This window comes from Monodelphis domestica, chromosome 2, assembly GCF_027887165.1.
Source record: "Monodelphis domestica isolate mMonDom1 chromosome 2, mMonDom1.pri, whole genome shotgun sequence".
NCBI classification, from domain to species: domain Eukaryota; kingdom Metazoa; phylum Chordata; class Mammalia; order Didelphimorphia; family Didelphidae; genus Monodelphis; species Monodelphis domestica.
In genome coordinates this window covers 526435292-526447917 of record NC_077228.1, presented here as the reverse complement: position 1 = coordinate 526447917, position 12626 = coordinate 526435292, and the positions used below count along the sequence as shown (strand labels likewise).

Sequence of the window (12626 nt, the reverse complement as noted above, 5' to 3'; positions counted from 1 at the left end):
ACTGCAGGTCTCCTACAGCCTTTGGCTTTAATGTAGTGTGGGTGCTTCCACATTTTCTGGCACTTTTTTTCCTCCCTATATTAAGCTTTGATTGTGACTTTTTGAATGAAAGATTCATCAGATGTGGTTAGAAAGTAAGTTCTTTGAGTAGATTGTAAATAATCAAACAAGCATTTAATAAGCCCTTGCTGTGTGCCAGGCACTGTACTACACACGAGGGATACAAAAGTGAGACAGTCTCTAAAACCACCAGCAAGCATTATCTTTAATGGGCATACGCTACAAGCCTTTCCTGTGAAATCAGGCGTGGAGCAAGGAAGCCCATTATCACCACTACTATTCAGTATTGAACTAGAAATTCTGGCTATAGCAATAAGAGAAGAAAAAAAAAGTGAGGAATTAAAACAGGAAATGAAGAAACAAAATGATCATTCTTCTATTATACTTGAAACAACAAGTTTAGCAGTTGCAGGATGTAAAATAAACCGACATTAGTCATCAGCATTTCCATATATTATCAACAAAGCCCGGCAGCAAAAGATAGAAAAAGAAATTTAATTTAAACTAACAATAGATAATATAAAATACTTGGGAATCTACCTGCCCAAAACAAACCTAGGAAATTGTGAACTTAATTACAAAACACTCCCACACAAGTAAAATCAGATCTAAACAACTGGAAAAAACACTAATTGCTCATAGGTTAGCAGAATAGATATGATAAAAATGTTACCTAAGTTAATTTATTCAGTGTCATCAGTCAAATTGCCCCCAAGAAAAATAATCACAAAATTCATCTGGAATAATAAAAGTACAAGAATATCAAGGGAATCAATGAAAAAAAATGCAAAGGAAGGTTCCCTAGGAGTACCAAATCTCAAACTATTACAAAGTAGTAGTCATCAGAAGAGACTGGTACTGGCTAAGAAATAGAGTGGTATGGATCTGTGGAGTAGATTAAGTACACAAAGCCTAGTTATAAATGACCATAGTAATTTAGTGCTTGATAAATCAAAAGATCCAAATTTTGGGGACCAGAATTTGGTGTTTGACAAAGATTGTTGGGAAAATTGGAAAATGGTATGGCAGAGACTAGGATTAGACCAACATCTCACACCATATACCAAGATAGAATCAACATGGGTACATGATCTAAATATAAAGTGATACAATAAGCAATTTAGAGGAGCAGAATAGATAAATCCTTGTCAAATCTATGGATAAGGGATGAACTTAGGACCCAACAAAAGAAGGTAGCATTATAAAAGAGGTAGCATTATAGAATGTATAGAATGTAAATTGGATAATTTCGATTATCCATATCCAATTTAAGGGCTTTTGTACAAACAAAATAAATGCCACCAAGATTAGAAGGAAAGCAGAAAGCTATGGGGGGAAATTTTTGTAGCAAGTATCTCTGATAATGGTCTAATTTCTCAAATACATAGAGAACTGAATCAAATATATATATGTAAATAAAAGTCATTCTCCAGTTGAGACTAAAGAATATGAACAGGCAGTTCTCAGAGAAATCAAACCAATCCAGTCATGAAAAAAAAAATGCTCTAAATCACTCTTATATAGAGAAATGAAAATTAAAACAACTTTTTTGAAGTACCACCTCAGATCAGCCTAGATTGGCTAATATGGTAGAAAAGGAAAATGATAAATGCTGGAGAGGATGCAGGGGGAAATTGGGACACTAATACACTGTTGGAGTTAGTCTGCTCTAACAATTCTGGAGAGCAGTTTGAAAAAAAAATTTTTACATGTAATAAGGGAAAAAATAAAATATTATTTTTTAAAAGTAGGATAATCTGTTCTCCCAGGGACCTCCCCAACAGCAGAGATTGATTTAATTCCTTGTTTATCTTTTAATATATATAGCCAGTGCCTTTTTGGAGTGTTGACTTTAGAGATGTTTGCTGAGGTTTTGAAAGGGTGAATGAATATTTTCTCCTTAAGTTCCCTACTGAGTTGAAGCAGTTTTTCACCCTAAATCAAAATAGAAGGGGAATTTATGCTTTACATGTGGGTTACTGTTCATTTGTTTTCTTGTGTATAGAGTAGAACATGTAGTAAGATTTAATTAGGTATTATTCAGAGCAATAACTTTAAAAAAAAGTTTTATTATTCCCCTTCGTCTTTACAGCACTTCTCTCACCTCCCCTCTTTAGCCTGAACCTTTTTTTTTTTTACTAAGAAAAACACGCAAAAATATCTGATATTGTGACTGTATCTGACAATATAGTGTTTTGTCTTAGAAGTCCCTCAGTTCTCTGCTATGAAGGAGTGGGTTTTGCTTTTTGCCTTCCAGGTCATTCTTTGTTTTTTCCATTAGAGCAATACTTTTTGGTAGCAAATGGAAAAGATTTCTGGTCCTGTTCACTTTACTGCTAGGGAATATATATTCTTAAATGGATGGCGAGCTAACAAGGAATTTTAGTTCTTTTATTTGTGTGACTCATCTTTTTCTCCTTGGTTAGATAGTGAGGCACTATGTCATTATCTCATGTTTTCTTTGTTTCATTCAGGTTTCCAAGCAAAAACTGAAGGTGACAGACCCACTGCATTTTATTCTTTGCCATCTTCAGTGGAACGTACACCTACAAAATTGGTGTCTTCACAGAGGGTGACCTTTGGCTCTCATGGCAATTCCGCATTCCAGCCAATAGCGGCCAGTTGCAAAATTGTGCCACAAGGTCAAGTTCCCAATCCTGAGTCTCCTGGGAAATCTTTTCAGCCAATCACCATGAGCTGCAAAATTGTCTCAGGTAAGCCTCAGTTGTTGGTGGTGATGCTGATGGTGGAGGTGGCAGCAGCAGCAGTGGTGGCGGTAACAACACCACTTTGCATTCATATTGCACTTTGTGGTTGACACTGGTCTTTCCTCATAGCAACGTTCTGAAGTAAATTATTAGCTTTATTATTAACTTAGTTTGACAGAATGAAGAAGCTGAGGCTGAAAAAAATAAAGGTCAGTGAATGGAAGTAGTTCTCAAGCCTGGTCTTCTCTTTCAAGACCAGACTCTTTGGTGACTGTATTGCTGCTGTAGGCTGCCTTCTTCCCATTGAGCAGGCTATTCAGGAGGCCCTCTGAAAAGTATTTTCTCTACATAGTTATAAGAGAAGAAGGAATAATTTTTGTGTTTGACATTCTACCAAGTTACTTCTTTTTACACAGCAGGGCTGACTGATACAATCATCTCTTGTTCAAGGCCTTGTTTTCTGGTTCAAATATTGTTCAGACTTTTTTACTTCTCCCACATTTTGGCCATTTTAGTGCTAATTCTGACCTCTATGGAGAAAGAGAAAAGGTAAGATTCAACTCCCTCCATTTTGTTTCTTTATAGTGGCACAGAGACACTGTTGATTGGATAGATAGTTGAGACTTATGGCAAAAAGTGGGCATTAGAATCCTCTATAGAGTCATGAGCAAGCATGTATTAATCTGTTAATTAATCTTTATTAATTTATTAATCTTTAATTCTTTGTGTCACTGTGCTCAATGTGGGGGGACAAAGAATGGCAGACAGTTACTACTCTCGGGGAGTTCAGCATCTAGTGGGGAGAGTCAAAATGAAAACTGGGTACCAGGAAGGTATATACAAGATAAATTAGTGATCGTCTCAGAGGAAAGACACTTGATATCCAGGAAGCCTAGGAAAGGCATCTTGCAGAAGGGAGGATCTTAGCTGAGACTTTATGGAGTTGGGGGGATAGGGAGCAGCCAGTGAAAATTCTTGGGAGAGCCTTTGTGAAGAACATCCAAGAGACTGGTGGGGGGTGGGGCACTAAGGTATAAGGCTGCAAAGATAGGAAGGGGCCAGGTTATAAAAGACTTCAAACACAGAGAACTTTGTCTTTGAGTTTGGAGACAATGATTTCTCCACAGTAATTTTTTATTCACAAACTTCTAACCTGATGGTTACTCATGGTATGGAAATGACCCTGAATTCTCCAAAACTTTGTCAATGAGGTACTGCCTTTACCAAGTTTTGCCAGCCTAGAGAAAGATTTTAAGGATAGTCCCACAATAGACTAATTTCTAAGGACCAAACTTACTAAACACAAATGATTTCTCACCTTTGGTCTTGGCACTTAAAGAATGAGTATAAAATTGCCCTTAGTCCTCTATAGCTTCCTGTTTCACTTATCATAGTGGCAGGGTGGTAGAAAGGGGGCAGAAGATGCTAAGTATCAGTTTTTAGACTGACTTTAAACTTTTAAAACTGCTGGTGTTATTAATAAGAGATACTTGTGACCAACAGTTGGAAATAATCCTGAAGGACAGAATTGTATCATTTTCAAATTCTTACTATAACTCACGAGTTCTTCATCTTTTTTTTGCATCTTTGGGATCTTAGTCTGGTGAAACCTATAGACCCTTTCTCAAAATCATGCTTTCTTTCTTTTTTTTTTTTAACTCTTACCTTCCATCTTGGAGTCAATACTGTGTATTGGCTCCAAGGCAGAAGAGTGGTAAGGGCTAGGCAATGACTTGCCCAGGGTCACACAGCTAGGAAGTGGCTGAGGCCGGATTTGAACCTAGGACCTCCCGTCTCTAGGCCTGGTTCTCAATCCACTGAGCTACCCAGCTGCCCCCAAAATCATGCTTTCTTAAATGCATAAAATAAAACATAAGATTTTGAAAGAAACAAAATAAATTGAAATACGGTTATCAAGCAAATTTAAAAAACAAATAAGTTCTTGGACATCTGGTTAAGAATATCCTCTTTAAACAAAATCAAAAGAAATATGTTTTCTCTAAGAAGAATGCCTCATAGATTAGCTTCAAAGAAGTAGATAATGGAGTTGGCCAAATTTTTATTTAACACATACCCAAAGGCAACAAGAAACATAATTTCATAGGCTATTTGGTCAAATTATATTTCAGTATTTGCAGTACTATGCAAATAATCCAGCTTATATATCACCATCTGTTACAGAGAATAAAGAAGTACAGGAATTCTATGAAGAACTAAACCTCTTTGATACTCAAAGACTTAATTGTAGAAATAGATGAAGACAGCAAGAACTGTGTTGGAAAATGGTTAAGAAAGTAGAGGCCAGAGTCTTACACAGAAGCCATATGCCTAGATAATTTGGGTACTTTTAATAACAATCAGTAGGTGAATAACATTATAAAATTGCTTATATTTTAGTTAGATAGGAAACATCTCATTACTAATATGAGTCATTGCTGAATCAACTTTCCATGACCTCAGACTTGTTAGAACAAAGACCAAAACTAGAACAGAGAAAAAGGAAAAAAAGATATATGGGATGTAGTTGAAATAACTCAGGCCTTATTCAAAGCAAGTTATTGTTGAAAATTAGGATGTAATTAGAAGTAGGAACATAAATACAGACCAATAATTTCAGGCCAAAATAAAATGTAACTCAGTTGCCATAGTAATGAAAACAAAAGACCTGGGGCAGCTAAATGATTCAATGGGTAGAGACCAGGCCTGGAGAGGGAGCTTCTTGGTTTAAATCTGTCCACAGATACTTCCTAGCTTTGTGATCCTGGGCAAACCTCTTAACCCTAGTTGCCTAGCCCTTATTACTCTTTTGCCTTGGAACTAATACTTCGTATCAATTCTAAGACAGAAGGTAAGGGTTTTAAAAAAAATAAAGAACTTATAAAGCCATTTAGTGAGCCACCTAACCTACCAGCCAACCTGAGGGATATGGCAATCAATGTTAACACCAGATTCGAAAATATTTGAATAAGCAAATTTTAAAATTTGTAAAATCTCATGGAGAAACATTAGTAGACGATTATGAGTCCCAATGGCCTCAAAAAATAAGCTATGGAGAATAAAACCAGTTTAAAGAAAGATAGGTGAGGGAACCAGCTAAGCAAAATCAGCCCAGAAGCATTTAGGAATGAAATTGGAAAGGGATTAACAAGCAGAAGACAGTGGGAAAGATGAGCAGAAATTTTTTGCTGAACTATTTTTTTTAAAAAGCATCAAACAGTTAAATTCAAAATATTTGAACTATTAGCAACCCAGGCTTAGAAGTGCTTATAGAGAAAGTAGAAATGATACCATAGAAAATAAAGTGGGCAAAGCAGTCAGCTTGGGCAAGTGTGCCTTGAGGAGAATCAGACTTCAGGTAGTGTAATTAAGAGGGTTCTAGAACTTAGAAAACTTTTTGATCCTAAATACCAGGGAAGGCATAAGACAGAGACAGTTATTCAATGCTATCATAAATCAGATCTGAGCAGACCACAAGTAAAAGAATCTCCATGAAAGCTTCTTTGGGCAGATGATGTGTGCCTGCATCCAAGCTGAGAACAGAGCCTCCTTAAGGGCATCCTTAACCACTAAACAGTATTTGACCTAACCCACCCATTTCTTGATTATAATGTGTAGTTTGGTGGATAAATTATTCCCCATCACAGATTGTCTTTTGTTTATCCTGTTTGGATCTTGTTTGTCCATAGCTGCTTGTATGTTGTCTCCCCCATTAGCCTTTGAACTCTTTGAGGCCAGGAACTAGTTTTTGCTATTCTTGGTAACTCTAGCTCTTAGCAAAGTACTTGGTACTTAGTAGGTGCTTAATACACAAATGCTTGTTGATTTGACTTGAACAGACAGAACAGTGAGTGAGTTGGATTGAGAATTAAACCTAAGGCACAATTCCCCTTTGACAAGTGGTCAAAGAATATTAACAAGCAGTTTTCAGATGAAGTCAAAGCTATCAATAATCATATGAAAAAATGTTCTAAATCACTTAATTGGAGAAAATGTAATTTAAACAACTCTGAGGTACCACCTCACACCTATCAGATTGGCCAATATGACAGAAAAGGAAAGTGATCATTGGAATGGATGTTGCAAAAGTGGGATACTAATGCATTGTTGGGGTTAGGAAATGATCCAACCATTCTGGAGGACAATTTAGAACTATGCCCAAAGGGCTATAAAACTGTGATCCAGTAATACCTTTACTAGGTCTGTATCCTAAAGAGATTGTAAAATGCCCAGGGTGGGAGGGAGGTGGTGGCACAGAACCTTCTTGTACAAAATTATTTATAGCTGCTCTTTTTTTGGTACAAAGAATTGGAAATTGAAGGAATGCCCATCAATTGGAGATGGCTGAAAAAATTGTGGCATGTGATGGTGATGGAATAGTATTGTGCTATAAGGAATGATAACCAGGATGATGTCAGAAAGAGCTGGAAAGACCTATATGAACTGATGCAGAGTGAAATAAGCAGGACCAGAAGACTATTATACAGTGACAGCAATATTCTCTAGTAATCAACTGTGATAGACTTAGCTACTCTCAGCAGTAAAATGATCCAAGACTATTATGAGGGACTTGTGACAAAGAGTGCTAGTCATCTCCAGAGAAAGAACTGTTGGAGTCGGAATATAGATAGAAGTATACAATTTTTCACTTTAATTTATTTGGGAGGGTTGGTTTTATATAAATATTCTCTAACAAAAATGATCAGTATAGAATATTTTGCATGATAATGCATGTATAATCTGGATCAAATTGCTTGCCATTGGGGGGGGGCAGATAATTTAGATCTAACTTCAGAAAACTTATGTGGAAGATTGTTATTACATGTAATTGACAAAAATAAAATAAACATGAGGCACCTGAGGTGGGTACCTTGGAGAAATTGCAAGGTTTCTTTATGATCCCCAAATTCTCTAATGGTTCCTTTGAAACTATGGCTGACCTCTTTCATACCAGTATTCTACTAGTAGTGGTAGTGGTAGTGGTAGTGTGTGTTTCTAGCCATAGAACATTATTGTCCCCATAGAAAATGGCAGCGGATAGCCCTATGCTGAGGGTGAGCAGGAAATGGTGTGTTATGATAAATAAGGAACTTCAAAGAAGAACTAGATTCAGGTTGGTTAGGGTACCATATGATGGGAAGAGAAAATTAAATACTTGGCCAGAGTGAGGAATAGCATGTGGAGAGTTGTGGTGCATGACTGGTGCCATCAGGAGATCAGGAGAAAGTGAGGAACTCCTCTTCCCAGGGATGCAGAAATACTTGAGGGGAAATGAATGGGAGGTCATGGGCAGGATAAGCATGGAGGGCTACAATCAGCATCATGTATGAAGTGCCTTCTGCTGTGCCAAACGGTGTACTCATTGCTACACACTGCATGGAAGGAGCCAGCCAGTAAGGTTACAATCTGGTCTGAGCACCACTCTTTCACCCTTTCCATTGGATAGTTGAAAAAGCCTTCAGTATTGAAAAGTTGTTGAAGTCTATTCATTTAAAAAAAAAAAAAAGAGCTCTGACTATAGGGACTTGGCCTATGATACCATTGTAATAGATAACACCCAGGTAAAGCAACTTCTTTTGGCAATGCAGTGTCATCACCTCTTCTACCTAGTGTGACCTTGGGCCCTGAGAAGTTAAGGGACTTGCCCAGGGTCACACAGTGCCAGGATATAGCAGAGGGGGAACTGGCACTTCGATCTTTCTGGCTTTGAGGCCAGTTTTCTACACCCATCTCTGGATAAGAGATACATACCTTGTTTCCCAGTTCATTGAATTGGGGCATCTCAGACTCACTGGGTTCTCACTGACCTTACATCATTTTAATTGCTTCAGGTATAAGAGGGCCAGGCTCCCCTACTGGTGTTGTCTGGAGCCTGCATAGGTCAGGAGGCAGCAGTCCCTGACACTTAGGTGTAGAGGGAGCCACTCCGGTCCCTGACCAAAGCAGAATTGTTCCTGACTGCCACTGGCAGTGACACTGCCAGTTGTTTTCTGGTCTCCATCCCTTTCCTGGCAGCCTTTTTCTTGTGCGACTCATTGGATTTTGCCTCTCTCACCCATTCTAGAAGAGTTAGATATAAGTATTTTATTTCCCTTTTTTTCATTAATAAAGGTTCCCCAATCTCTACTCCAAGTCCATCTCCTTTACCTCGGACCCCAACTTCCACTCCAGTTCCCATGAAGCAAGGGACCGCCAACTCTGTTATTAGTAATCCTTACGTTCTCCCGGACAAGCCTGGGCAGGCCAGTGGAGCCCCAGCTCCCAGTGCAGGTGTGTGGTATGATTTGGGTTAAATAATTCATAGTACGCTTTACTTTGTTCAGGCTGAAGACTTGCCAGTAGCTGGTCACTAGAAGTCTAGTGGGGAATAGAAAATGTTTTCTTCTGACAAAAGAAAAGGAAGGGGGAGTACAGCAATGTCCTGACACGGTCACAAACAGCAGCAGGAAAAAGAGGAAGTGTTTGTCTTATGCTTCAGAAAGCTCCCATTTCAGGCATACAGTGATGCTGAGGTTTCGCCCCCACCTGCATATCCTGGAAAATTTAAAGGAAAACTCTTTTCTTCCTTAAGAAAACCAATAAGTTAACTCAGAGCCCTTAGATCCTTCTCTTTCAGTGTTCCAAAAACTGTGAGTGTTTTTAGACGTCTACATATTTAACTGAAGAAGCATTAACGTTCCTTATGTTTCCTGGTCATTTTTAGAGGAATTCTGCTTCCACCAGTGGACAGAAATCCTGCAGATGTAAAAAAAAGACCATTGATAACCCAAATGAAAAACCATTGCAGCCATAATGAGGATGATTGAATCCCAAGAATATTTCTGAAGCACCAACTGCTATATGCATGGCAAGAAACCCTGGGGTGCCAGAGAGGCCCCAGCTAAGTCAGGAAAGACCATGTTCAAGGCCTATCTCAGAAGGTACCAATTGGGTAGTCTCTGTGAATGAAGTCACATTGTATAGAGGCCCCACACTGATGAAATCACAGGCCAGACCCAAAGGGAAATGTGCAGGGGGCCACAAAGACAAGTGAGGGAATGGCCTCACCTCCGGGAGCTTCTAGCTTAGGAATGTGTCTGTGGGTCACAGCCAGTGATGCTTTTATTCCCCTTGTTCCTTACTCGGTTCCTCATATTTAAATGGGTTTTTTGAGTAACATCTTTCCCTGAATTTCAGTAAGACTTTCATGCCTCATGTTAGAAGACAGGAGAGTGAAAATGAACTATAAGGCCTCCCTGAAAGAAATACAGACAAGGACACTGCCACACTTCAGAATTTCCATCTGTATATAGCCCCGACCACCTTTGTTTAACACTAACATTAGGAATATCTTCAAACTGAGCCTCTCAAACCTCTCAAACCCCAGCCTCTGAGGTCAGGTTGGCCCCATCAATCCCAGGTCACCTTTCCATCTGTCATACCTGCTTAGGGCCCCCTGGCTCTCTCCTAGCATCTCAAGGATGCAGGTGCTCATGTGCAGCCGGCCCTGGCTCATATTTCCTGTTCAGGCTGTGGAAGCCTGGAATCTGAGGCCTACAGAGAGCCCTGTAATGCTTCATATGGCAAAGGCTGTGCGTGAATTCCTCCAGATATAGCCTGGGAGTGGTTCGGGAAGGAAGCTGGTCCTGGGTGATCTGATGCCCAATGCTGACATTTAGATGGCATCCCCAGGGCTCCTCAGCAGCAATCAGGACCCTATCACGCTGTTCCCAGAATACACAGAAATCTTTTTTTTTTTTTAAACACTAATCTCCTGTCTTAGAATTGATACAAGTATTGGTTCTAAAGAAGAACAATAAGCACAGGCTATTGGGGTTATTACACAGCTAAAAAATCAATTGGACTTGATTTCAAGTCATTGTGACCACATTAGTCATTTAATATAAATGTCTGTTGACTTGAACCGAATCTCTCTCTGTTTCTTAGGTTTTTTTTTTTTTGAAGAAGAGAGGGTGAGGGATTCTGCAGCCAAGCCCCTTTCTCTTTCTACCTTCTCCCTTTCCCCCAGATGTTGTCCAAGACTCAAGCCTCCTTCATGACTTTTATTTGAGGAAGAGAATGAGGAAAGAGAATCCTTCAGCTTTTAAAGAATACTGCCTAGACTCACATGATAGGCATTCCATCTCTAGGGAGATCTTTTAAACTGAAGCTTAGAGGATCTGTGAGGAGAAAAGAGAGCCTCTCCCCATTTCCCTTCAAGTATCACTATGCATTTTTTCATTTTCCTTGCCTGGTTGTGCCAGACAACGTTCCCAGCAGAGGGGCAAACTCCTGGCAGGTGTCAGCGTCCTGGAGCTAAGCTGAGCCCCCTGATTCATTCCCACTTGTTCCTGTGTCCTCTCTTCTTTGTGGATTCAGCTAGGCTTGAGAATTGAGACATACATAGAAATCACCCAGGCCCACAAGTCCATCACTTTAGATGATGTAGTCTCAGGTTTCTGAATAGTCAGTTTAAAACCTTAGTACTCTGACTTTGGGCTGTTCCAGAACCTGACATCTAGTTATAATAGAGTTGCTAGGGAGCTGAAGGTTCCAGTAGTCAGTCCTCTTCTACCTAGTTAGAATTTTGTATAATCACTTATGAACACTTGCAGCCAAGTGAGTTTTGTTTCTCTCCAATTCCTTGGGAGATTATATACTGATTCACAAGATTCTGCCACTTTTTGAAATCTTTTTTGGAACTCCCCTTCAGAACTCCCATTTCATCCTTCTAATGCTTCTCATTGTGGGGCATCTTTATTTAAAAGCCAAGTGTGCTGGATGAAGGAGGGGCCAAGCTGAGTTCCTGTCTTTTTTGCTTATACTTGGAAGCTGGGGAAGGGGCACCATTATAGGAGCAGGAAGCAGCATCTTCCAACTATTTGAGTTGGTGCTGAGAACAGTTACAAGGCGTTACCAGAACGTGACAGTTTTGAGAAATGTGTGGCCTTTTGGACATTTCTCGTTTGGGCCTAGAGGCTGTCTCTCAGGGCCTTGTACACAGACGCTTCATCCTCATTCACTGAACTGCATTTTAGTGGATTGTATTAAGAACTCTGGCTTGATAGGCATCTTGGAGAATGTCTTGTTAGAGAAAAACCAGTGTGTATGTCAACTTGTTATGCATTTGTGTTTCTTTACCCTTTTATCTCCCCTAAATCCAGGTCATGGGTTGGTGGAGGGAGCAGTTTGGGGAGCTGAAGCATCTTTTCTTCTATAGTAGTTCTGAAATCCTTTCTTTTCCTGCTTTGCTTGAATCCTAAAGGTAGAAAATGTCAGATACTTTTATGGTCTCACTTTGCATCCCATAGGCTTAAATTGTCTTTTTCTTCCCCAGGAAGCCCCACCAGCAAGTTGTCCACTGCTTCTCAGACTGCCCAGGGAACAGGATCTCCCATTCCTAAGATCCACGGGAGTAGCTTTGTCACTTCTGCGGTCAAGGTAACTTCTCTGCATGATTGCATGTGTTTGTTTTCAACAGGGAGCCAGTTCATCTATGCATCTAGTGTCTCCCAAGAGAATATTAACTTCCTGAGGGCAGGAGCCCTTTCACTTTTGTCTTTTGATCTTCAGTGCCTGGCACAGAGTAGGCACTTCACAGATGCTTGTCAAGATCAACTGGGTGTCTTCTTTTCAGGTGATGTTGTCACTGTTATCAGATGAATTCCTAGAGTTGGAAGAACCTTAGAGATCCCTTAGTGCAGCCTGCTCCCCAAACACAGACATTTACTTCACAGTATTCTTGACCTTAAGGGAGGCTTGCCGACACATAGTGAGAAAAGCTGGGTTTGGCTTCCAAATCCTCACTGCCATTTACTTTCTTTGTGACCTTCATCTCCTCATGTCCATTTCTTTATCCATAAAATAAGAGGATTGGACTAG

At 39.6% G+C, this 12626-nt stretch overlaps 1 protein-coding gene across 21 annotated transcripts in view; it reads left to right on the top strand.

The window, feature by feature from the left end:
- The window catches only part of YEATS2 (YEATS domain containing 2), a 110263-nt gene that overhangs the window by 50888 nt on the left and 46749 nt on the right, over window positions 1–12626 (top strand). For 11 of the 21 annotated variants that reach the window (XR_001627387.2, XR_463564.3, XM_056819831.1 and 8 more), the window contains 3 exons: window positions 2535–2774; window positions 8877–9035; window positions 12082–12185. Coding sequence is in view for 19 of the 21 variants with exons in the window: in XM_056819831.1 (XP_056675809.1) it covers window positions 2535–2774; window positions 8877–9035; window positions 12082–12185 (503 nt within the window). In the remaining 2 variants the exon portion in view is untranslated. The remainder of the gene's footprint in view (window positions 1–2534; window positions 2775–8876; window positions 9036–12081; window positions 12186–12626) is intronic. The other 10 variants (XM_056819836.1, XM_056819829.1, XM_056819835.1 and 7 more) reach the window with 1 other exon arrangement.